This window comes from Lissotriton vulgaris, chromosome 8 (assembly GCF_964263255.1).
Source record: "Lissotriton vulgaris chromosome 8, aLisVul1.2, whole genome shotgun sequence".
Taxonomy (NCBI): Eukaryota; Metazoa; Chordata; class Amphibia; order Caudata; family Salamandridae; genus Lissotriton; species Lissotriton vulgaris.
The window spans coordinates 1,132,297,999-1,132,325,331 of record NC_141696.1 but is presented as its reverse complement, the minus strand read 5'-3'; the positions used below and the strand labels follow the sequence as shown (position 1 = coordinate 1,132,325,331).

The window sequence follows — 27,333 nt, the reverse complement described above, 5'->3', positions numbered from 1 at the left end:
GATGGATATCTTCCCATCTAGTGCGGTACTTTGTTGTGTGCTGTTCTAACAATATGTTTAACACGCACTCAGTCACCCAGACACACTTCATAAAAGACACTCTCCTATTGACCCACAGTTATTTTGTTGTTTAGTTGTGCTTCTACCCTGCCCCCTTTTTGAGTTCTAAAACTTCTCGAGCACGAACTTCATGCTCATTGGCTTTCAACACTTCAAACCAGGAAGTGTTGGCAGTCATCTTGTGCTCGGTAGACCGAGGCACAAGAAAGCAGAAAAATAAATGTGTAGAACACAAAAAGGAGGCAGGGTAGAAGCACCCTGACCCCCTAGTCCTGCTCATGGGGGTCCCACAAGGACCCCCAAGGCCAAAAATGTTTTTTTTCCAAAACCCGGTATGTTTATTTAAAAATTACCCCCGAGGGGGACCAAATTGTGGGGGCATAGTGATAAAGAAGTGTGGGGAGTGCCCAATCTCTCCCCCCCCCCCCCACACTGCCCCGGGGACCGCCGCCCTCCAGGGCAAAGCAACGCAGCCCCCTGGCGCATACTGGAGGTACCAGGTGGGCTAGTTGGCCCCCAGGGACCCCCTGTATGCAAGGGGAATTAGTTCCCCCTCTGCAAACGCGCCCGTGGGCTGCGCTGCAGAGAGGTGTAAAAAAGGGTGTGGCCTCATTACACCTCTCTGCAATGCAGCCCCCTGGGGAATACTGGAGGTTCCTGGTGGGCTAGTTGGCCCCCAGGGAACCCCAGTATGCAAGGGGAATTAGTTCCCCCTCTGCAAACGCGTCAGGGGGCTGCGTTGCAGAGAGGTGTAAAAACATTTTTTTTTCATTCTATATTAAAAATATGTAATGTCATTTAAAAAATAAAATATCTAAAAATAAATAATTTAAAATGTAGTAAATCAGTATAAAAAATATAACAATTAATACATTTAAAAATGATCATTTACAAAACCAGCATGCCTTCCTGAGAAAGCTGCATGCTTATTGGATGTCAACACTTCTAACCAGGAAGTGTTGGCATCCATCTTGTGCCAGTGTTGACAGACAGTGGCAGCCAATCAGCATGCCTTCCCAAGAAAGCTGCATGCTCATTGCCTGTCAACACTTCTAACCAGGAAGTGTTGGCATCCATCTTGTGCTCAGTAGATCGAGGCACAAGAAAGCAGTAAAACAAACGTGAAGAGCACAAAAAGTGGGCAGGGTAGACACACCCTGATCCCCTAGGCCTGCCCAGGTGGTCCCACAAGGACAAAGAAGGCCCAAATTTTTCTTTTTAAAAAACCTGGTCTGTTTTTTTAAAAATTACCCCCCGGAGGGACCAAGTCGCGGGGGCATAGTGATAAAGAAGTGTGAGGGGTCCCCAATCCCCCCCCCACACTGCCCCGGGGACCGCCGCCCCCGGGGCAAAGCAACATAGCCCCTTGGCACATACTGGAGGTTCCAGGTGGGCTAGTTGGCCCCCAGGGACCCCCAGTATGCAAGGGGAATTAGTCCCCCCTCTGCAAACCTCCTAGGGGGCTGCATTGCAGAGAGGTGTACAAACATTTTTTATCAATTTATATTAAAAATATGTAATGTAATTTAAAAAATATATCTAAAAATAAAAAAATTATAATGTAAATCAGTATAAAAAATATAACAATTATGACATTAAAACATTTTCATTTACAAAAACCATTGAAATTCACTGAAAAAACCATAGGTTTCAGCCACGTTATAGTTGGGAATTACCATTTAAAAAACCTTTGAAATTCACTTAAAAAACCATAGGTTACAGCCACGTTATAGTTAGGAATTAGCATTTAAAAAACCTTGCAAATTCACTGAAAAAACCCATAGGTTTCACACACGTTATAGTTAGGAATTAGCATTTTGAAAACCTTTGAAATTCACTGAAAAAAACATAGGTTTCACACCAGTTATAGTTAGCTGGTCATTTTACTCATACAAAACCTATGAAATTCCCCTGTTATAGTTAGTTCAGCTAGCTATAACTCGCGCGCCCGCAATGCACTGCTGATGACGTCACATATTACATCACTCATGACATGGTCAGTGACATCACTCATGACATGGTCAGTGACATCACTCATGACATCACTGATGACATCTCAAATGACATCCCTGATGACATCATCCTTGTGGCAGACCTCCTCTCCTTTGATACACACGATCAAAAATAGAAAGTAACATTTAAAAAAAAATGGATACCAATTCCAGTTAGAACAACCTATTCAGTATTTCAAAAATCTACATACATATCCAGTCATTCACTAACTTTTCTCTAGAGGCACTCATACATGTACTCACTTATCATATGTACTCATACACCTATACATCTTATTACACACCGACACTCATCTATAGAGTTACTCACACATACAAATAAACTATCAAACATCCATTTACTTGCATATACAGCTATACACCCACCACTACACTAATTTCTACAGAATCGTACACATACTTACTCTCTAAAACAATCACTTATAGAAACACATACTTATTCATACAGGAACTCTTACAATCTCTCGCTCTCACATATACTCATTTATATACATCAATACTCACCTATACTAGTTTAAAACATATGTAGTTACTCATGAAGATACTTTTGAGACAGTCATTCACTCACTAACACACTCACTAACATACCCATACACACACTCATCCACCTATAAAGTCCTACACACATGCTGTCTTCAAAACACATACGAACAGTGAGTCAGTCATTCATGCATCTGTGCGCTAAGTAATACTCCCCACCGAACCATACAGACACTCATTCTGATACTTAAAAAAACAACTAATAACCCATATACACACTGATGTAGCTACTCACCACCCCATGCAGCCACTTATATACAAAGTGAGACACTGATACAGATATTTAAAGATTACTCGGTAATACACCTATTCACTAAGATATACTTAATAAGTCAGTTATACAATCAATTTTACAAAAAAAACATCCATTTAGAGACTTATTTACCCATTCATTCTTCCATCGACCTTTAGATATACATATATAAAAAATATTTATTTATTTTTCAGAAAGAGACTCATTCACTGGATGATGTCATCAGTGATGTCATGAGTGATGTCATGAGTGATTTTACTGACCATGTCATGAGAGTTGTAATATGTGACGTCATCAGCAGAGCATTGCGGGCGCACGAGCTATAGGTAGCTGAACCAACTATAACAGGGGAATTTCATAGGTTTTGTATGAGTAAAATGACCAGCAAACTATAACGTGTGTAAAACCTATGGTTTTTTCAGTGAATTTGCAAGGTTTTTTAAATGCTAATTCCTAACTATAACGTGGCTGTAACCTATGGTTTTTTCAGTGAATATATATATATATAACGCAGCACTTCGTCATACACCAGCATCCACGCTTTAGACGGAGACGGACCACTTAAATTGTGCCAAAAAAGAAACGTTTTATTTGCCTGCTCGGTTCTGACGGGTTTCGGCTCGGGGTGAGCCTTGATCACATGACACAGTACATCAGACTTTTTTTGTTTTTAAAGTGCAAGTGCTTACAAGTTAGTGCTCACGTGCTACTCTACAACAATGGACATAGTGGAAAGACTATTAAACTCTGTTGTATGTTTCCTGATGTCAAAAACAAGTTTGTTACAGGTCATTATAACTGCTTACAATTTTAATCCTAATATGTATACATATAAATATTGGATTCACAGTTAAATATCGTGTTTGTTTAAATACATCATATAATCATCAGTATAACATTACATAATTGCTGAATTCATTGTGGCATATGTTGTAGTATATAGTTATCCACTGTGGCTCATAATACATAACTAAGTGCATGGAGTGTTCAGAGTGAGTAATAAAATATAAAGCGACAGTGCAAGGAAAGTGGGTCAGATCTACATAAAATATAGGATTGTAAGATGTAGGTTGTCCATATTCGAAACTGTTGCTAGTCTAGTTGTTCCTACAGTGGATCTGGTGTTAAATAATCCCCGGTTTACTTTCTAGTTAAAATTTGAATTTCACAGTACGGACTTTAAAATTAAATTATTATTTTTTAAAATCTTTTTAGTATGAAAAAAGAACAAACAAAATATTAGCAACAGGTGATCAACATATAACATCATTGCATGGTTTGGAGTGTCATTCGTACAGAATCATAAATCACAATATATATAAATTTTGGGATCACGGGGAATCCTGTGTTTCAACTACCCTTTGTCTCGTCGGGGGTGTACACAGGTCGCCGCGATGACTATTCCAGGCCCCCTAGATCTTCCCCCATTTCTCCGGACAACCCCTAGTCACATATACTGCCCTTTCCCTAAACATACACCAGTCTAGATCCTGGGCCCATTTGGTAACCTGGGGTGACTGGCAGGCTCCCCATAATTGAGCAATGTTACGCTTCGCCACCATATATGCCAACGTCACCCACTGTTTCTGATACCCATTCAAATCCGTGGGTTCCCACGCATGCAATATACATCTCCGGGCCTCCGGTCATATCCCCTCCCCCAGCACTTCTGTGATCACATTGTGTATTTTCATCCAATAATTTTGTATCTCTTCACAGTGCCATAGGATGTGTATGAACGTGCCCAGTTCTCCACAACCTCTCCTACAGTCTCCGCTCACCGCTCGTCCCATGTGCACTAGTCTAGTTCCTGTGATATATGATCTATGTAGGATCTTAAGTTGCACCAACCTAAGCCTCATCTGAACAGCAACCCCTTTGGGGGAGGAAACAGCCTCCACCCAATCTTCATCATCTAACTCCAATACGTCCGCTCCCCATGCTGTTCTAATGCACCCCAGTGGGTCTTCCGTAATATTTACAAGCTTCCTATATATTAGGGAGATGTTTTTTTCTGGGATGTGACCGTCAAGTATTTGGTCCTCAAGGGGAGAAGCCTCCGGAAGCTCCATACCTCTAGGAATGCGGGCAAGAAGGGCGTGTCTTATCTGCTGATACCGAAAGTGTTCATTATTATTCAAGCTGTATTGCTTTTGGAGAGATTCAAAAGTCTGCACACAGCCCTTCCCCACACATCTTTGAACTGACTAATTCCGATGAGATCCCACTTATCGAACCCCTTAGACTTCCACAAGCTACCGAGCCTCTCTGAGCTAAACAGGGAGGTGGCCATTGTCAATTTCCTTTCCCACCCCAAACTTCTGGTAGCCGAGTGCCAGACATGTACGGCATGCACCGTCGGATCCGCCAATATGAATCTATGATATCTCCACCTGGTGCCTGCCCACGCTCAACAGCATAGCCAGGGTCTCCCCGGGGGCCATAAATCATATGATTAACCGCCACAAGATGCGAGGCCCTGTAGTATTTCTTCAAGTTTGGGAGACCACGTCAGCTTGACAAAAGCTGTGCAGGGCCTGCCATCCCAGAGGAGCTGCAGCTGAAGTGTCTCTATCTCCCTGAAGTAAGTAACAGGCACTAGATCCATTGTGTTTTGGAGAATGTACAGGAACCGAGGCAAGGCCATCATCTTAAATAACATCGCCCTCCTAAGTAATGACAGGGGGAGAGCCCTCCAGCGTTCCACATCTTTTTTCAACCGACTCAAGGGGTGCTCCAAGTTGTTAGCATATCTAACCTTCGGATCTAGTGTTATATACATGCCAAGATATTTAAATCCCACTAGTTCGATCTTTATAGGGCATAACTGCGGGAACACAGGCAGCTCTCCCGATATAACAAATAATACCAATTTTGTCCAGTTTATAGCAAACCCGGAGTATCTACCAAATATGGCCAGGACATCCAAGAAATTACTCGGGGACAACCTGGGGTTAGTGAGATATAGCAGGATATTGTCCGCATAAAGCGAGATTTTATCCTCCCACCCTGGTGTCCACCGCAAGCCACGTATCGACCGGTCCCACCGGACCCAAGCCGCCAGAGGCTCCAATGCCAGTGCGAAAAGAAGTGGGGACAACGGACATCCCTATCTTGTGCCCCTTCCGAGGGTAAAATCAATGATTTACAGTTATTTACGATCACTCTGGCCAAAGGAGCGGCATATAACAATCGAACCCACCCAATAAATTCCGAGCCAAAGCCCATCTTAGTCAAAACCGCAAATAGATAAGCCCATTCAACCCGATCAAATGCCATAGTGGCATCCAAAGACACCATAACCGCCGGCTCCAGTATCTTACGGGCCCCACCCAGAATCCTGTGGAGTTTCCGCAAGTTCAGGGCTGTGTTACGACGCGGCATGAAGCCAGATTGATCGGGGTGTATCGGGGTCGTAATGACCTTGACCAACCTATTGGCGAGTAATTTCGCCAATATCTTGGGCTCTGCATTGAGGACCGAAATGGGTCGATAAGAGGAAGGGGATGTCCTAGTCTTGCCTGCATTATGAATTACCACAATATTCGCCACCTGCTGGTCGTATGGAAGTTGTCCCATTTCTCTACTTTCTAGAAACATGGCACGGATATGCGGAGCAATTTTATGGGCATTCAATTTATATAGCTCTATAGGCACCCTATTAGGACCCGTTGCCTTCCCAGACTTTGTTTGTAATTGCTTGCGCGATTTCATAATCCGTCATGGAGGAGTGTAAGTACTTTCTATTGTCCTCTTAGAGGTGTGGCATGTCTTTATCTGTGATCATTTCGCCATGTTCGGCCTCGATGAAACCATTCTCAGAGGTATATATTACTGTATAATACTCCGAAAAGGCATCTACAACTGCCTGCGGATCAGTAATTCTATCCGGTCCCGACCCTTCTAGCTCAGGCACCAAACGAGAGTCCCGCTGTCCACGTTCTAACCAAGCGATTAACTTACCGGCCTTATCTCCGTGTTCGTGTACTTGACTTTGTATGTCATTGTTTTGAGATACTGCCCTATCCCTGGAGAGGCCCTTGTACTCATCTTGTTTCAATTTCAACAGATGCAGGTCTCTCTGAGCAGCAGTCTCAGCCACCTGTTTCTCCAACCCTACAGCTTCCGCCTCCACCCTGGTTACCTCCGCCTGATGTTTCTTCTTTTTACCTGCGATCGAGGACCTCACCCCGCAGAACTACTTTATATGCCTCCCTCAGAGACTGTGCTGAGTCAACGGTGCCCACATTCTCCTGAAAATAGTGTTCAGAAATTTGGCGTATCTCCTTTTTTGTGGCTGGGTCCTTCAAGTGCCATGCATTTCAGAGCTCTCCCTAGTCGGGAGTACTAGGGCTGCGAGCAAACTTGCGTGTATTATCCAATTCCTGTCGTTCTACTGATCAGAAAGTAGCGTTTTTATGCAATCAAACTTTTTATGTGCTAAATAATTTGGGGGACTTTTAAATACAGTGATTTAATTGGGAATTGAGAGCAGGCACACTGACACCTACTCACGCTGTACTATCATTCTCTTGCCTCGCCTTACCGCTTTTGTTTTGTGGAAGGCGGCGGCGGGCGCCATCTTGGGTGTGGGCTGGGGCTGCGCTCTAGTCGCGCTGGCCTCCCGCCCTCCCCGGACTATTTAGCTGTGATTTTATCGCCGCTCGCTGCCTTCAGAGCTCTCCCTAGTCGGGAGTACTAGGGCTGCGAGCAAACTTGCGTGTATTATCCAATTCCTGTCGTTTTACTGATCAGAAAGTAGCGTTTTTATGCAATCAAACTTTTTATGTGCTAAATAATTTGGGGGACTTTTAAATACAGTGATTTAATTGGGAATTGAGAGCAGGCACACTGACACCTACTCACGCTGTACTATCATTCTCTTGCCTCGCCTTACCGCTTTTGTTTTGTGGAAGGCGGCGGCGGGCGCCATCTTGGGTGTGGGCTGGGGCTGCGCTCTAGTCGCGCTGGCCTCCCGCCCTCCCCGGACTATTTAGCTGTGATTTTATCGCCGCTCGCTGCCTTCAGAGCTCTCCCTAGTCGGGAGTACTAGGGCTGCGAGCAAACTTGCGTGTATTATCCAATTCCTGTCGTTCTACTGATCAGAAAGTAGCGTTTTTATGCAATCAAACTTTTTATGTGCTAAATAATTTGGGGGACTTTTAAATACAGTGATTTAATTGGGAATTGAGAGCAGGCACACTGACACCTACTCACGCTGTACTATCATTCTCTTGCCTCGCCTTACCGCTTTTGTTTTGTGGAAGGCGGCGGCGGGCGCCATCTTGGGTGTGGGCTGGGGCTGCGCTCTAGTCGCGCTGGCCTCCCGCCCTCCCCGGACTATTTAGCTGTGATTTTATCGCCGCTCGCTGCCTTCAGAGCTCTCCCTAGTCGGGAGTACTAGGGCTGCGAGCAAACTTGCGTGTATTATCCAATTCCTGTCGTTTTACTGATCAGAAAGTAGCGTTTTTATGCAATCAAACTTTTTATGTGCTAAATAATTTGGGGGACTTTTAAATACAGTGATTTAATTGGGAATTGAGAGCAGGCACACTGACACCTACTCACGCTGTACTATCATTCTCTTGCCTCGCCTTACCGCTTTTGTTTTGTGGAAGGCGGCGGCGGGCGCCATCTTGGGTGTGGGCTGGGGCTGCGCTCTTGTCGCGCTGGCCTCCCGCCCTCCTCACGTTCCATATATTTAGTAGCATGTCCAGACGGCGCAGCGGGCTGGCGCAGCGGGCGCGCGCCGAAGCCGCGCCAAAGCCAAGCCCGTCTGCGCCCGTCCGCGGCCGGACACGGCCCAGGGCCATAACCCCTGCCCCCCGACTGATGTACTCTTCCCGGCACTTAAAAGAATTGAATGCTGGTAAGATCTGTCCGACCTGTACTACTGCCCCCCTGAAAGATGCGACGGTCACTCGATTATTTGTGTGTCCAGGCTGTGGATATCTTCTTCCCCAATCCAGTATTCCTGCCCATTCTGGGCTACAGGATGGCAGGTCCAATGTTGTAGTGAACAGAGCTTCGCATGGATGTCGAGCTGCGCTCATCAATACGCGCTCACTTCCATGTCATAGCTTTTATATCAATGAATTTATCGTCACTCATGATCTGGATCTACTGTTTGCCACTGAGACCTGGGCAGATGCCGGGTCTGGTCCGGATTTCTGTAATGCTACTCCGGTTGGGTACAGTGTTGTCAGACATGATAGGCCTGTAGGAAGAGGTGGCGGCCTTGCTATTATCTTTAAGGATAAATATCGCACCACACTCGATCCTATAAACTCGGCTAACTGTGAATCTGCCGCTTTTGCTATTAGCATTACCCCCAAGCAGGCACTAAAGGGTGTCATACTTTATCGTCCCCCTGGCCCCCGTAATTCTTTTCTTTCCTCCCTTTCTGACCTAAGTGACAATATTATATGTTCTGATACATACACTATATTGGGAGATTTTAATTTTCACTTGGAAGAGCAGGACAACTCCGACACTGCCCAACTTACAGCTGATTTTTCCAACTTAGGGTTGCACCAACTAGTCAAGGGCATTACGCATCAAGCTGGACATTCCCTTGATGGTCTGTTCACGAATGACCCTGGCATATCTGTATTAGATATCATCCCAATTACTTGGTCTGACCACAGGGCCATTATCTTTCAAATAGACATACGACCTGTTGCCCCTTTAGTCTCCAGGCCTGGAACCAGAATGGGCACTCGTGCCTGGAAAACTGCAGATATGCCTCAGATGCTACATTCCCTGGCTTCCTCCCGTCCTCAGGGTGGAAATACTCCGGCACTATCGGCCTCAGCTTTTCAGGACTGGATCCGAAGTGCCGCTGACCTAGTGGCCCCAGAGAAAATCACGAAGCCCAACAGAGTATCCCCCTCGGCCCCCTGGTATAATGAAGATCTTCGACTACATCGCCAACACTGCAGAAATCTAGAAAGGCGCTGGAGGAAGGTCTATTGCCCCATAGCCAGACAAACTTATAAAGATGCCCTTCAGATTTACAAAAAGGCAATCTTGGCCCGAAAAACCGAATTTTTCTCGGCACAAATTAAGACCGCTGCCAACTCGGCCAGAGAACTCTTCTCTGTTGTCACCAGCTTGTCTACCCCCCCTGCTGGGCCTGAAGTGGAGCCCTCACAGGCTTTCTGTAACGAATTAGCAGCCTTCTTTATCACAAAGGTTGAAGATATATATGCTTCCTTTGAAGATAACTCTAGAACTGAATGTAGAGGTGGTAGCGGGAAAGAAGCATTGTCTCACTACAACCATGACCATTTTCCATGCTTTCTACCCGCCTCACATGAGGATGTGATTAAAATCGTCTCTACCATCAAATCGGGCTCCCCACTGGATCCTTGTCCCCCATCCGTGATGTTAAAACTCACAGAAGTGATTTCCCGCCCTCTCATGGAGATCTGCAATACTGCATTTTCGACAGGCCAATTTCCAAGTATATGGAAGAACGCTGTCATAAAACCCCTCCTGAAAAAACCTTCCTTAGATCCCACAGCTGTTGCAAGCTACAGACCGATCGCGTGCCTGCCCTTTCCTGCCAAAGTATGCGAATACCTGATGAATAGACAGCTCTCAGAGTTCGTCGAGACTCACCAGCTTCTCGACGATACGCAGTTTGGGTTTAGGAAAGGGCATGGAACAGAGACTGCCTTGATAAAGGCCTCTGACGAGATCAGGGTGATCATGGACCAGGGAGGGGCGGCTGTTCTTATCCTTCTGGATCTGTCAGCAGCTTTCGACACGGTCGACCATGCCACCTTAGTCGACCGTGTCACTGCTTTGGGGATTAACGGTTGCGCCAAGGATCTTATCTCATCGTTCCTGGCAAACCGTACCCAGACAGTAAAGTTGGGAGATTTCTATTCCCCTATCTCTGCACTCCCTTGTGGAGTCCCACAAGGCTCCTCGCTAAGTCCTATGCTTTTTAATATCTATGTAGCGGACTTGGCGAGGATAATAAAGGCCTATGGGATACAGCTTACATCGTATGCAGACGATACCCAGCTGGTGCTGGGTATCCACAAGGATGGTCTCACTGTAGCAGCCAACTTTCAGAAAGCTATGCTTGAGGTCAGTAGCTGGATGGCTCTGAACTGCCTTCGCCTCAATTCGGATAAGACCGAGATCATGACCTTTGGAAGACTCTCCCCTGAATGGTCTTTTGGTTGGTGGCCAGAAAAGCTTGGCCCTCCACCTATCCCAGTAGAAAAAACCAGAAACCTGGGAGTGATCTTTGATAACAAGTTGGTTTTCGACCTCCACACCAACAAGGTTGTGTCGTCGTCTTTTTTCATTTTGAAAAAAATCAAGAAGCTGCTACCTTATCTCCCGCCGTCAGCTGGGAAGACCCTGGTCTCTACCCTAGTCTTCTCCAGGATAGATTATGGGAATGCACTTTTCCTTCACACCCAGAAGCGTGTCACAACGAAGCTGCAATCTATTCAGAATGCGGCTGCTAGGATTCTTCTCAACATCCCTCGTCGCAAATCTACCACTCTTGGTATTCGTCAGCTTCATTGGCTGAGAGTGGAGAGCCGCGTCAAGTTTAAGGCCCTCTGTATTGCTTATAAGGCTGTACATGGCACTGGACCTAGGTTCCTGGTTGAAGCTTTCCAGCTGTATACTCCTAGGAGGCAATTAAGATCGGCCAATAACAGTCTCCTCCCGGTGCCACGCACAAGATCGGTCACCTGGGGAGACAGGCGCTTTCTTGTGGCCACGCCAAAACTTTGGAACCACTTGCCACTAGCCATCAAAACCGCCCCGAATCTGATGAGCTTCCGCAGGCTCTTGAAAACATGGCTGTTTAATCAGTAAGAGGATGACTTGATGATAGATTCCAGTTGCTCCACAGCGCCGAGACACCTTCGGGTATTTGTCGCGCTATAAAAGTTGCGTAAATAAATAAATAAATAAATAAATTAATTGGAGCAACGTTGCCAACAGCTGTTTGCCCGGTCTCAACCTGTAACAACATCGGGGAATGATCTGAGAGGCCCCTCCCCAGATATCTTGCCTCTCTAATTGTGTTTGCCATAGCCGTCGATATCAATATGTAGTCTAATCTGGACATACTATTGTGTGCGGCGGAGATATGAATGAAGTGTCTGAGTCGGATTACGCACCCTTAAACTATCAACCAACCCCAGCGATTCGAGGAAGTCAGGGAGTCACTTCTGTCATGTTGTATGAATCCGTGCTGGGAATCTATCTATTCCCTCATCGAGTACTGCGTTGAAATCTCCCCCCATCACTAGGAGACCCAGGGGCAGGGTTAGAAAGACGGCACTCAAATCTTTAAAAGTATCTGATTGGGGGCCTAGCGGTACATATATGGACAAGAAGGTAACCGTCCTACCTCCTAGTTGCCCCGAGACACCCACATATCTACCCCTCTGGTCCCACCATGTAGCTTGTAGTTCAAACGGGAAGGAATTTTTAATGAGGATACCAACTCCCCTAGACCTGGATGTAAACCCAGCATGCGCCACCAGTTTATATCCTTCTTTATGAAGGGCCATGCACCAATTCCCGACAAGATGCGTCTCCTGCAATAGTGCAACTTCCGGGGAGTGTCTTCTAATTAGCTGATTCACCATCCCTCTCTTGATCTTGTCACCCAGACCATTGACATTCCAGCTCAACACTCTTATCCCCGATCCCTGACTAGTACGAGACATTTACCCCACACCACTAGCATTGAGTTGCAAAACTGCCACCTGATGCAAAAGAAAAAGGACAGCGTGAAAGAAAATTGCAACTATAACTGCACATAATCAGTCCTATACCAAAGAACCCCTTCACATACAGCCCCCCACCTCCCTCCCTGCACCCCTGCATATGGCTGTCGCCTATCCCCAACTAGCAGTGTGCCCGTCGCCCAAATACTAATCTACAGATTAACTAAAAGTAGTAAATGGAGGAGGGCCAATAGAAACCCCCCAGCCTCCCGAAGACAGACATTCAGGTCCAGGTCATTACACGCTAATTCCCATTAGACAATTGTTTTCAGTGGAACCACCCCACCCCCATAATACAATCACATGCATTAACTCCCAGAGTCTTATCTATTCACGTTCCCGTTGTTCGTCTTCTCCTCCACAGTCTTTGTCTTCCGATTCGCCCGTGTGCTTGCTGTCTAACCAGTCCGATGCAATCTCAGGGTTGTCAACAAAACAGACTTTCCCGTTGAGTTCCACCCGCAGGCGGGCCGTGAACATCATAGCATACTTCAGTCCCTTGTCCCTGAGTTTCTTCTTTACCGGCAGAAAGTTTCACCACTGTTTCTGCACCAGCTGAGTAACGTCTGGGAAAAAGGAGATCGTCGCATTTTCATATCGGAGGGGGGATCCTTTTCGAGCCGCCTGGAGGATCACATCCCTGTCACGAAAATTCAGAACCCTCGCAATCATCGGGCGAGGTGAAGCTCCGGGCCTGGGCCTTCCCCCCGGCACTCTATGTGCGTGCTCGACTGTGAAGAAGTTACTCAACCCCTTGGGCTTAAGGCGATTAAGGACAAGATCCTCGACAAATAGATCCGGGGTTAGGCCTTCTGACTTTTCGGGCACTCCAAGAAGGCGAACGTTGTTACGCCGAGCCCGCTCCTCAAATTCGTCGAGCTTGCGATCTGCCAGGGTTCTCGAGGTCTTCTTGTCTCTCACCTCTTGCTGCAGCGACGCCATATCATCAATCAGGCTAGCGGTCTTAAGCTTCGATTGTGACTGTGTCTAACTTATCATCTAGAGCCTCCATTTTTTGCCCCAGGGACGTTTGGACCCTATTTATATCTGCCATGACATCTATCAATGTAGGTTCGGTGGAAGGGTTTGCCGCATCTCCCGCCGCTGACTGCGTGTGCTTCGCGTCTGTTGGGGACCCCTTGGGCATGGTATAACGGTCTAATTTATTGGTTTGAATGTTCCTGGGCCCTCTGGAGGACCTAGAGGAGGATTTTTCAGTTTCTGGCTTGGTAGCCATCATAACGCCGTGGCCGTGTCACTAGCCGTTAGGGGAGGTTTTTTCGGCGCCCGGGTTCCCAAAGCCCCCAAGCGTCCTCTGTTCACTCCAAATAAGGTCACCCAATTCCAACGTCTACCGAGGGCCCCCGACCGGTCAATAGGTGGGGAGGGCAGCAAGGACACACTGCACGAATCGCCCTTCACCAACGCGCAACCCCCCCTGCACATCAGGCCGCTTAGATCAAATTCCGGTCGCAGACAGCTCCCAATCAACAAGGCCGATCCGTGGCAAATGATTCATCCCCCCAACAGCAGCACAAACTCTTACTTAACCCCCACCAACAATAATCAGGAACGGAGGGATCAGCGGGGTTAGCGCATCCACCAAATCTCTAGTCAGCTGCACGGCTCACCCCCCAACAACTCCGGGAGGACAGACACACCACGGCAAAGTCAGGCAATGCATGTAGAGGAGTCTCCTGGGCACTGCTTTCCTCAGTCCGTAGTATTGGGCATTGAAGCTGGGTGTTAACCAGGCTACCTCTGCTCGCCCCAACACACAGTCCACAGGGGCCTCTGTGTGAGGGTCTCCCCCCCCCCCCCCCCCCCCCACCCTCCCTTGAGTCGCGCCGGAGCACCACCGGTACCGGCCCACTGCCGATCTCTCCCTCCGTGTACCACTCAAAACCAGGGGGGATGCAAGGCTCCGCAGCTTCTTAACGGTGGCATCTCCGTTTCTCTTATTACCGCCAGGTCCGTCATAGAGCTAAACGCGCATCGGGGGAAGTACATGGGGCCGGACCGGCAACTTCCGGTTTTCGGCACCAATGTTATTGAACTCAGCGCCGGGCCCCTTGGCAACTCTAGTCCCCTGCTTCCGAGGCTTGTAGGCAGCGCAGTTCAACACGGCGTAGCTTCCTTGCCGGGCGCCGCAGGCGGCCCGGGAGACCAGCGGGAGTCGTTGCTTCAACGGATCCTTGCGGGGAGCGGGTCAGGACTAGATGCCAGGATGTGGAGGCTGGTATCGGAGGTCGGCGGAGCCGAGCCCTCACGCGGCCATCTTGGTCATGCGCGTGGCTCTTCCTCCTAAAATTTTAAATTTAGTATCCAAAGTCCTGTGTCCATGGTTCTGGATTAGTTTGATTGTGGTTAAATACCCGATCAGCCTCCAATGGTGAGACCTCGGTTGAGCCAGTGTGTTATGTAGGTTGTTGGTTTTGTACATAGTGCAAATTCGCCTTCATATAAATACTTCATTAAATATTTTGTATAAATTGTGCAAAATTGCAATCATATTAAATACATCAATTATAAAAGTATATATAAAATCCATAAATATATAAATAGTACTTATATAAAATGTACTTATAAAAAAAAATTCTCAAACCATAGTTGTACCATTCCCAAGTTCTTAGACTACCTGTGCTGTACATTCATTGACCAGGGTAACAACATATATCTTGGACACCAACCAATTATAATCACTTGTGAGGCGTAGGATATGTCATAATAGAATCATCCTTTTGGAGGAAGTGCAAATAATTTCTTGTAAACAATCTCCTAATTTAGTTTTCTCATTAATATCAATGTAACCAGATTGACAGGCAAGTATACATGTCTTCTGGAATGTTGAGGCCATTTGGTTGTTTGGTGTTAAGTTCCAAAATGTATTGTGTCTCTAGTAGCCTCAATGCACTCTCCCTATCACCCCCCCTTCTACATTGAGGGATTGTATCAATTACATAAAATGTAAGATCTTTGTTATTGGAAGAGTGCTTGTCCTTGAAGTGTCGGGCTCCCGGATATGTATTGTCTTGATTACTGATGGCCCTAAGATGTTGCAGTATACGTTTATGTGCCGCCAATTTGGTACTCCCTACATACAATAAGTTACAAGGGCAGGCCAGAATATATACAACATGATCCGTTTTGCAAGTTAACAGTTTGTTGATGGTCTTTTTCCTATCGCTGAATGAAGTTGTATACTCGGTCTTGTTAGTGCCATGTTGGCATGCTTTGGATGTCTTGCAGCGATAGAAACCCTTTCTAGTTTTGAGCCAGTTAGTTGAGTCAATGGTTTCTTGATTGGTGTCTACCAGCTGGTCTCTCATGGATGGCCCCCGACTATGTGTGATTGATAATCTTGTTGGTAGATCTAACCCAATAACTGGTTCACTAAGGACCAATGGCCAATTTTTCTGTATGATTGTTTTTATTTGACTCTGCTGGTTACTGAATTGTAATACCATCCTGAATGTCTTATCCCCAGTTTAATCTCCTGTCAGGCTTATTGCATTTGGATCTAGTCCTTCTGCCGTTCTGTCTTGTAGGAGCTCAGTTCTGGTCTTAGTCATTGATTTACTGATGGCAGATTCAATTGTTTTAAGTGAATAGCCTCTGGCTAAAAATCTGTGCATACATTCATTTTGGGCAATTTTAAGATCTTCTTCATTGCTATGCAGCCGTCTCATCTGCAGCATCTCACCATATAGTATACTATTGATGAGATGCTGCGGGTGAGCACTGCTGGCATGCAACGTCGAATTCCCTGATGTGGGTTTCCTGAACAACTTGGTTTCGACTTGCCCATTCGCCACATAGACTTCAGTATCAAGAAATGCAACCGAGTGTTCACTTACGCTTGCTGTAAAATGCAGATTAAGCTTGTTGCTATTTATATCGGCTACAAATTGAACAGCAGATTCATTTGATCCATTCCATATAGCAAAAACATAGAGTATGTACCGGAGCCACAATACCATTTTGTTGTTGCTCTGCATGAATGGCATGAGGACCAGCTCCTCCCACCTGCCCATGTGTAGGCAGGCATAACTCGGAGAGAAGCTTGCCCCCATTGCCACTCCTCTAATCTGCTGATATAGAAGGTTATTAAACATAAACACGTTGTTTGTTAGGCAAAATAGAATCATATCCAACAACATTTTCTTGTGTTCCACATTGTGATCTTTCTTGTTATTGAGGTAATGTTCAATTGCACTGATGCCATCACAGTGTCTGATGCTCGTAGAGCAATGATACATCAAGAGCCATCAATAAATATGAGTCTTTCCATTGAATCTTTTGCAATTTGTTGAGAAAGTCACTCTTATCTCGTACATAAGATGGTAATGCTTTTACATGCGGTTGAAGTAAATAATCCACATATTGTGAAGTGTGTTTAAGAAGGCTTCTGCGTGCGGATATGATGGGTCTTCCTATGTGTGTGTGTGTATATATATATATATATATGTGTGTGTGTATATATATATATATGTATATATATATATGTATATGTGTGTGTGTGTATATACAAGCAATAGTAACATACTTTTAAGTAAGCAAATGCAACTCTTAAATGCACAGAATAAAATACATGGAATGAAATACAAGCAGATAATAGTATGGATGTCCACTGCAAGAAATCAGAAGGGTATATATACAGACTAAATACATCCAATGATTATAATCACCGGAGACTTGAATGTGCACACAGACACACTCGCACATCACAAAATCAATTATCAAAGAAAACATATCACCCTCTGCAAACACTGCATCTTAGCCCACTCCAGACTGGGGGATTCACAGCCGTGGTCAAGAGCCTCAGCAAGCTGGGTTCCAACACTGAAGTAGACGCCTCAGTTATTCAGGTCTAAAATCCCAGAATCTAAGTCAACAACTCCCAGTTTTATAATCTCAAAGCATTAGAAGTTTCAGAGAAGCCCTCCTCTGCGACAAGAAACTTACTGGAGTTGGCCACTCTCCATGCTAGCATTCCTAAGGCAAAATAGTTCTCATGTATCCTTCTGCGCTCTCACATGTTCCAACCCCTTATCTTGACGAAGCTTAGGAAAGTCTCCAACAGTACAGAAAACAATCTCCAAAAGTACTGAAAACAACCTTCAACATGAATAGCCTAAACAACTTGAGTAATCTAGGGTTGCCGTTGCGCAAAGCTCAAGCTAGACCGTCAGAATGCAAGATGGCATGAGGGCATGTCAAAGCCAGTAGTAAGAACTTCATAATACTTCCCAATGTACAACACAATCCGCATTTGTGCACCAGTGCCTACGGGATCACACACTTCACTCCCCAATGTACAACAGAATGCACATTTGAGCACCAGTCCATATAACAATACACTTCAGGACTGAGAAGTACATTTCACACCGTTTTCTCTCATGCTTTCAAATGCACATCCCACATGTTCTGTTCCTGTCAAGGCTGTTCTACTCTGTGAAAGAACTCCCACTCTACAACTACAAGGAGACACGAAAGAAATCTTGAAGGAAAAGTGCTCATGCAGAAAAAATGATGTTGTACATTCAAGAAAACACCTAAAGTAAATTAAAATAATGGTAGTCAAAGGTCATCTCATGGTCCCAATGCACGGGAGTGCCTCTGGTAGTACATTCTCTGATGGGGCTGCAGTCCCTATAGTCTGAAATAGGTCCATGCTTCCTCTGGTGATTCGAAGATGTGCGTTTTGTCAGCCTTCACCACCAAGTGTAGTAAGAAACTTGTGGGCGTACTTCGTACCCATCCCACACAATTGCCATTTGACTTCCAAGTACTTCCATGGTGTATTCAGGGTATGCATTAATAATGTTACCATTGTAGAGCAACAGGCCCTTGGTCCTGGAAAGCTGTAAGAGCAGACCCCTGTCTGTCTCTATAGTATAACAGTTGAGCAACAACAGGGTGCGTTGCTGTCCCAAGTGGAGGTGGGTGACCCGGAAGACTATGAGGCCTCTGAATAGACAAAAAATTCAGGACCCTGCTAAGACAATATATTTATCAAGCATTCCGCCAAGAATGACTCCAGATTCTGCCTTTCTGAGGGCTGAGCGTCCTGCAGCACTGCCTAGGTTAATGCTTAGGAGATAGTTGTCCATTTTAATGCCTTGAAACCAAAGTTTGTCACAACCGTGCAAGCTTCCAAACAAGGCCTATCTAAAGGATATCTGCTCGGCTGGTTAATACGGTACCAAAACCGTTGACCCATGCAATATGATGACCTTTTTATTAAATAGCTTTCAGTTAACTTCTTTACGAAGACCTCAAACTGAAAAGGACTGCAGCTCAGGTGAAGTACGGGCAATGAGGATTTTGAGGACCAACGGGTAAAGGGAAAGGGACTGGGATGAAAGTGGATATAAGCTAAATGCGATGACATGCACTGTTTTTTTAACATTTATTTTGAAAACATGTTCTCCAAATGCTAATCTGCAGAGCCGTTGCTGGAAGGCTTGGGTGACCGCATGGGGAGCCAATGTAGGACCATTGTCAATATTTCAATTTCGATAAATACATGTAGACTTTTACATGTCGGTGAATGTTAAAATAAATCTGAGAATAATTGTACTACATAAAATGTATTTTGTATGACAGCTCAAATAAGTATCATAAATGTGCTTTTATTTGTTCTTTATTGATCCTTTAGGAAATATTGCAGTAATAATTTGGTGTTTTTGCTCAGTTGTCCCGAAGCCTTGATTTGTCAAATATTGCATTGCTTTTCTAAATGTTGTTTCTGTTTACTAGACGGTTTCAGAATAGCATAACCCTTTCACTAATTCTTGTTTCCACATGAGTCTTCTGTTGTCTTTTGGTAGTTGGAAGTATAAAATATATAATGACTTGTAAGAATATTTGGATATTTTTCATAGCTTGTGAAAATCATTTATTTATTTCAGGTGAAAAATATAAACATCACAACTTTTATTCCATTTTTGGATTCTGTGGGGATTTCTGCCGCCAATGGAATTCCAGAGGTAATTTAAAAAGATAATGACATTTTTTACAATCATTCTTGAAAGGCACATTGTTCAAATTTTGGCTCCATCATATGCCGTACTTGGACTGGTTGGTTCCGTAAAATAAGAGGTTTAGCACATAGTAGGCAAAGATGAAGAGCAGCATGTAACATGTATATGTGACATTAAAGGCCATCTCCAGCTGCCTGTGGGTGTAGTGATGCTGAGTGCTTAAAGCTCTGTTCCCTGCACCCATTGTGTGAATGGTGTAGCCAAGGTTTGAGCCCTGCAAGCTCTAGCTTGGGAGCTGTTGACGACCTTGTCCCAGAATCTGCTTTGTACAGCCTGTGACAATGGCCTTCTGATCATGTGAAGATGCTTAGCCCTGGGCCCTATGCTCATAGTTTGCTGGTCACAAACCAAGTCCATCCCTGTTCCCAATAGATTGTAAACAATTCTTCGAGATTGTCAGCTGTATGGATGCAATTGATGACATGGTCAGTGATAAGATATGTAATGTCACCACTGAAGTTATTTTTAGGTTTCGCCTAAGTGAAAGCTGCGCACTGCGCAGCTTTTCGCGCAGGCGAAAACCTAAAGAGAATAACTATGTGGCTTGGGAATCCGCCCCCTGTTCCATTGGCTAGCTCCATAAATGGAGGCTAGCCATTGGAACAGAGATCTGTCCTTCCTGGCCGGACCAGATTCGTGGGCGTTCCCGCCATTTCTTCCCTCTCCACCCTTTTCTGATCGTCATCGCGGCGGTGGGTGTGTGCTATTTTTTTTTTCACAGCTTTGTTTTCCACCATTTCAGAAGTGTCCTTTGCAGGGGTGGGTTGCGCGATGTCCCGCTCTCCGTTCCCGCCCCCCCTCCCGCTGTCCGTGTGCCCGTTCCTGCCCCCCTCCCGCTGTTTGTGTTCCCGCCCCCCCCTCCCGCTGTCCGTTCCGCCCCCCCTCCCGCTGTCCGTGTGCCCGTAGGTGCTTGTTTTTTTATTCACGATGTGCTGGAGGAAGGTTGTGCTGCCCGCCAGCCCCCCCCTCTCGTTGTGCTTTTTCTTTACTTTCTTTCGCTTTTGGTGTTGTTTCAGCATTTCTTGTTTATTTATTTCGAGGGAGCCCACCCCATATCTGTTGCAGTGTGAAAATTACTGCCTTGGTCGGCCCGGGACAACCCCCTGACGTCCTTCCCCGGGCCGCGCTGTGATTGGCCAGTGAACGTCAGACGGCTTACTTGATTACATGGAATCCACATTCGTGAGAACAAGGGTTATGCTGCAAGGGGGCAGTGGAAGTCTGCCGGCTTACTTGGATACGTTTTGAAAAGGATGTCCTCATCCGTCCAGGTCTGCTCTGTTGTGCGCACGCTTGTCTGAGAGAATGTCAGTATTTGACAGTTTTCATCAGGCCGTGTACGTCCCTGAGTGCTCGATGCCGGCCGGTGAACCGGCTACAGTGTGTTTTGAGAGGAGAGTGAAAAAACCTGGCAGGTATTCCATGGGTATAGGTGCAGGCAACGGGATGGTATCTCCACTATTAAACCTTAAATCTTATAGTTAGAATTAATATACATACATAGCTACATGAAATATTCATTTTACACTTGGACTTATTATCATGTACTAGCAATATAAACCACCAAATCACCAATGCGTTGTATGAGGAGAATAGAAAACCAGGCAAGGAATCCAGACACCTCGTTAATTTCTCCATATGGAGCTTAATACATTGAAGTTCGAGGGTGAATTAGTGTACTTACATTTGTTAATAAATTAAATGAGTGTCGGCGGGACTGGGGCTGAAAGCACTGGGCAGGACAGGTCTCCCTGCCCTTCAATCGCAGTGCCCGCTGTCGAGGCAGTCTGTATGTGTGTGGGGGTGGCTTTGTGTGGGTGGCTCTGTGTGGGTGCAAATGCAATAGGTCTCGCATTTGCGAGCGATTAAGCTATTGGCATTGTAAATGACAATGTCATTTATTTATGTTTTCAAAACAAAAACATAAATAAAAATAATGTCATGAGCAATGCCAATAGGTCTCGCATTTGTGAGAGATTAAGCTATTGCCATTGTGAATGACAATGCCTTTTATTTATCTGTTTTCAAAACCAACACATAAATAAAAAGTTTGTCATTTACAATGCCAATAGCTCAAACTTTTGCAAAGGCGAAACCGTTGCATTGTAAATGCTTGTTAATGTATTTTGTTACGTCTTCTGTGACATCCTGTGTGAGGTCATGAACAGGGAATTGTGGCCGTTAGTAGTGTGTAGCCACAAATAATGGGTACATTTCAGCAACATTTATGTATTGGTTCAGAATTATAGCATCCGTTCAAGGTATTTTTTTTTAAGGGAAATTGACATGGTTCTGTGTCAGACATATAACATATTCAGGTTTTGTAAGCCTGTGCTTTGTACATAGTGAATAAAGCTATGGCTCTTTAACGGTATGAAAAAGTGTGTATGTGTTCCTGTTACCAAGGCAGCTATAGCACCTTTGTTAATGTGATTATGCTGGCAAATCTGCAGCAAAAGTCTTTTTTGTTGCTAATAACGTTGGCCGTTTGACAAATGTGCACAACTGTTTCCAAAACATTTGTAATATTCTTGTTCTTTTGAAAAACATTTCCCTCACATTGATAATGGGGGAGTAGTTGTGAGGGATGTAATTTTTTTTTAAATGTTCCCATTTAATACCCATGGACACAAAGCTACAGAAAAAAGTTGCGGATAGAATAACAAGCTTGCCTTTTCATATGTGTGCTTTTAATGAGTTGGGGTAAGTCTGTTATTCATTTTTTTGCAAAAAAGGTGGTTAAACTGTGGTATAGATATCTGGATCTGAAAGTGTACAAGCTATACCCAATAAGCATTGTGAATAGGACACGTCCAGTGTGCAGGGGGATGTGATCCTGATGACCGTGCTTGGCCAGTGGTCATACACTATGCTTGGTGGTTAGGGCCCGCAAGTTGATATTACATGGTAGCAGGCTGTAGGGTTCCTGGGGCTGTTCTTGTGGAGTCACTAGACAGCACTGTGATCTGAGTACAGGACACAGCTTCAGGCCGAGCCCTGCAGGCAGCTAGGCAGCGATACGGGTTATAGTTAGTGGCTACTTACGGGAAAAGTCTTAATGATGTATTCATAATTTAACTGATTTGTACACCAGCTGAGGGCATTAGTCCTTCAGACAATCCGAACAAGGTTATGTTATTAGCCCATTCCTTGCATGGTTAGAGGGCTTTTGACCACATTCAACTTTCCCTGCCCATCATGGAATAAATGCATATCTTTGCGTTCTCTAATGATAAAAGCACATTTCCAGTTCCACTGTAAACTCTCTGAGGGGGATTACCCTGATAAACTTGTTATAGAGCAAGGCATTTCTTCATGCATGTAGACCTTTGGCAGCCCTAAGAAATAAGAAGCAATACAGACTAGGAATGTTTTTTACTTTCAAAATCCCAAAAATCTTTATTATATGATCATATGATTTTGTTCTCAACCTACCAGAGTCTCTCTAGCATGATTCCTCTGAACATGACGAAAGGCTTTCAAAGAACTTACTTGCATCCGGGCGACTCCCCTCTGTTTGACCTTTTCAGTGCACATCCACGGTCCGAATATGCAAAGGACGTGGTACCGGTCGTTTTTGTAAAAACTTAACATACGTCAGTAGCGTAACCGCCGATCTGTCTTAAAGGGACAGGAATCAGAGGAATATGAATACGTGTTTTGTCACTGTTTTTTGCATGTTAATGGGCAAAAAGCTTTATCAATTCACAAACCAAAAACAAAGGCAAGAGCAAGTGGCCACTTGAACATGCCAAGAACCAAACCAAGGGCACAAGACCCGTATCGGTTGCGCAATCCTCGATCTGTTTTAAAAGACAGGTTTTGTGGACAATTATAAAGACGTGTATAGTCATTGTTCTTTGTTTTTTTGTTAAAAACACTTTACTAGTCAATAGAGCTTTATTAGATCACATAAAAATAGGGGACAATAGAATCATTCCGAATTTTTCATGTGTTATGTGAGTCAATGTTCACAATTTTGGGCATATAGATATCGGAATGGTCCGTATTCTGAACAAACAGCAGCCGCTGATTGGGAGTGAGAATGTCATGACTTAAGATAAAGTGCACCAAATGAAAAGTACATATTGGCGAGGGGGGATGTATTCAAGCGCCACGTCTACAGATAATGTTATTACCATGTCATGCACATCTCAGAACTTTACATTGTGCCATAACCGGATATAAAGGAATGTATCCAAAGGTGAAGGATATCCATCTGCAAATAACACTTCACGGGAAACAAATAAGCCACCCAGGTATAGATCGCTCCAAGTGAACACCCCAACTTTTGAGGAGCATGCGTCTATAGGTTGCTTCATGTGTCACTGGGAAAGAGGGATGATAGGGCAGTGGGTTCAGCAGAGAGTAAAGCAAGGGCTTGGTGAGTCCCTTAGCCAAATTATTCCGTGCCGCTTTTGTGCAGCTAACAGTGGAATCCAGTGACCGGGCCAATGCCCCCTGTGAACCCAGATATTGAGGCTGAAGGAACAGGGGTTATGTATCCCTGTTCTATGGCCAGATAGGGCATGAAGGGAATGCACTTATACCAATGCGCAGTATAGTGCGCCTGAGCACATAAAAAGTAGAGCTCCATGTCTGGTGCCTCGAAAGCTTCCATGGAACAGGGCTGCTTTAGGGTCTCCCATTGGAGATGCAGTTGCTTCCCCGCCCAGGCCAGCCGTATCAGCTTAGATTTTAACGCTTTAAAGAAGTGTCATCCAGGCGTGTAAGGGATGTTGGGGAATTGATAGACATTTCAACAGGACTACCATCTTCATGAGGTAGTCACGATCCTCCAGAGAAATAGGCAGCGAAATCCACCTAGCAATGCTGTCTGTGATATCTCTAGAGGGCTTTGCCATAGTTCGCCCAGATCAGCTCATCCAGATTCCTGGTCACCACTTTATCCAAATAGCAAAGCTCCTAATCGCACTGTTTCAGTGAATAGTCAGCAGTAAACTGCATTGTGGACGGGGTGGGGTGAAAGACCGTGGACTTTTTTTTTATTTTTTTTTTTTAAACCTTTATTCGAGCAGAAGACAAAACCATTCAGTGGTGTACATTCAGATCTGGCACAAGAGTAAAGTACACATTCCAACGTCATATATTATAAAACATTGTTCCTCGACCCGGGCAGCAGACACCGTAATCAGACCCAGCGGTCTACATTAAGGAGAGGCGTCACTGCGCAATGAAATCACGGAGCACAGAAAGTAGGTACATCACAGTTGGCAGTATCCCATTATAGTACAATACGTAATGCACATACTCAGTAGCACACAACAGCTGCTCCCTTCACCTGCAGCGTTCCTCAATCAGCACACATCACCCCTCCAGCCCTGAGGCATAGAGTACCCAGCGCATATCGTGCTCTCACTTGCCAGTCTATTATCGCAGTAGAATGCCCGCCAGGAGACCCACTCTCACCCCAGGTCAACAGGGCCCTCATTTTCTGAGTCAGTATGTTGTGCAGCCCTGGTCAGCAAGTAAACCTGCAGCGGACTCCAGAAATCCTTAGGCCTGCACCTCACAGGCATAATTTCAGCATATATATTATATTGATCCTGACAATATAACATATCGTCCACCCAGTCCTTAAATTTCGGCGCCCTGCCTCTTCCCCACCTACATGCTATCCTCCGCTTCGCCAGCAGTAAGGCCACATCTGTAAATCTGCGATAAGTCGATGGCACATCCTTCGTGTACCCCAGCAGCATCACCATGGGATCGAACATTACCGCCTCCTCCGTCATGACCTGCAGGGCGTCGTGAACCTGAGCCCAATAATCACGTATTGCATTACACTCCCACGCCAAATGAAGAAAGTCAGCCCCTGCCGCCCGACAACGAGCACATCTATCATCCTCCGCCAGGTGGAATCTAAGTTTCTTAGCCGGGGTATAGTAAAATCTTTGCACAAATTTATAGTGAATTATCTTCAGTCGGCAGCTAGAAGATCTATTGGCAGTCACGCCACAACTATAGGCCCATTGCTCGTCAGAGACGTCAGTGCCAAGTTCAAGAGTCCACTGCTCGCGCGCGCGACTGGCCGGTACCTCTCGTTGCGCCCTAATGGTGCTGTACAATTTCGAAACCAGATGACGACCATCAGACACCAACATAGCGTGAAGTGGTAAGGCCACCCCAGGTTCACTCGGGAACTGAGGTAGCAGTACATGGAGCCCCTGCCGCAGCCGCACGTAATAAAAAACATCCAATGGAGGGGGAGTCGCCTCACGGAAGAATTGGTCTCTCTCACGAAAATTGCCTTCAAGAAACAGATCCCCCCCATGTGAGTATCTTGTTTCGTTTACACATATTCTGAAACCACGTTTCCCGCAGCAGCGACAAGGCAGGGTGATAGACAAGCGGTAGCGCCGGTGAATAAAGTAATTTTAGCCCCAAGGTCTTCGCAACCCGAGTCCAGGCATCCACCGTGCAAGTGACCGTGGTAGGCCGCGTGTCCACATCACCGACTCTCCACAGTATCATACCATCAAGCGGGAGGGGATGTGCAATTCTCTCCTCAGCCGCAATCTGAGGCATAAACGGCGTGGGGCGCATCCAATGATAGGCATATTGCGCCTGAGCACTCATATAATATACCTCGAAATCAGGGATATCGAACCCTCCTTTATCATAAGGTAATATTAAAGTAGACCATTTCAACCGTGGTTGCTTTCCACCCCAGAACAATCTGAGTAGCTCCGAGCGAAGGCGTTTAAAAAAATATGCGCCAGGGTGATAAGGAATGTTTTGGAACAGATACAGGAAGCGTGGGAGTACCACCATTTTCACCAACGAGACTCTGCCCGCCATAGACAGTGGCAAGGACATCCATCTCGCAACATTATCTGCCAATTTAGTAATAGCAACGCCATAATTAAGCCTAATCGTCTCCTCCCTATCGAGCGACACCACAATGCCCAAATAGCGAAGGTCTGTGTCGCACCATTCTAGGGGGTAGTCCAACGGAAACCTCCCGACCGCTGCAGTGAGTGGGAAGAATTGAGACTTCTTCCAGTTTATGTGTACGCCAGAGATGCCGCCAAAGACGAGAAGCTCCCGCAGTATTGGATTGAGATTCGTTTGTGGATCCTTCACATATATCGTGACGTCGTCCGCATATAGTGAGACCCCTATCTTGCGTTGGAAGCAATTAAATGCACTATGTCCATGCAGTTGCCGGATCCTACAAGCCAGTGGCTCTATGGCAATAGCAAATAAAAGTGGGGAAAGAGGACAGCCCTGTCTGGTTCCTCTCGTTATAGGCAGCTGAGGGGAGAGTATTCCATTAGTAATCACTCTGGCCACCTGTTGGGTGTACAGCAATTTTACCCACGAGATAAATATTCTAGGAAACCCCATTCTGCACAGTACGTCAATGAGATAATTCCACTCCACAGAGTCGAACGCTTTCGTAGCATCCAAAAACACTGCGGCGACAGGGAGGTCAGGAGCTATAGTCGGAATCAAAGAGAATAGGGTGCGAAGGTTATGGGAGGTTGCGTGCCCCGGCACAAATCCGGACTGATCCGGCAGCACTATAGTGAGCATAAGTAAAGATAGCCGTGTTGCTAGGACTTTCGCCAATATTTTTGCATCGCAATTTAGCAGCGATAGAGGGCGGTAGGAATCTGTGTCCAATG

The 27,333-nt window shown here is 45.5% G+C and overlaps 1 protein-coding gene across 1 annotated transcript in view; it reads left to right on the top strand.

The window, feature by feature from the left end:
• The window catches only part of RB1 (RB transcriptional corepressor 1), a 1,321,361-nt gene that overhangs the window by 243,192 nt on the left and 1,050,836 nt on the right, over positions 1–27,333 (top strand). The window contains exon 9 of the mRNA XM_086934987.1: positions 19,550–19,627. Coding sequence (XP_086791113.1) covers positions 19,550–19,627 — 78 coding nt within the window. The remainder of the gene's footprint in view (positions 1–19,549; positions 19,628–27,333) is intronic.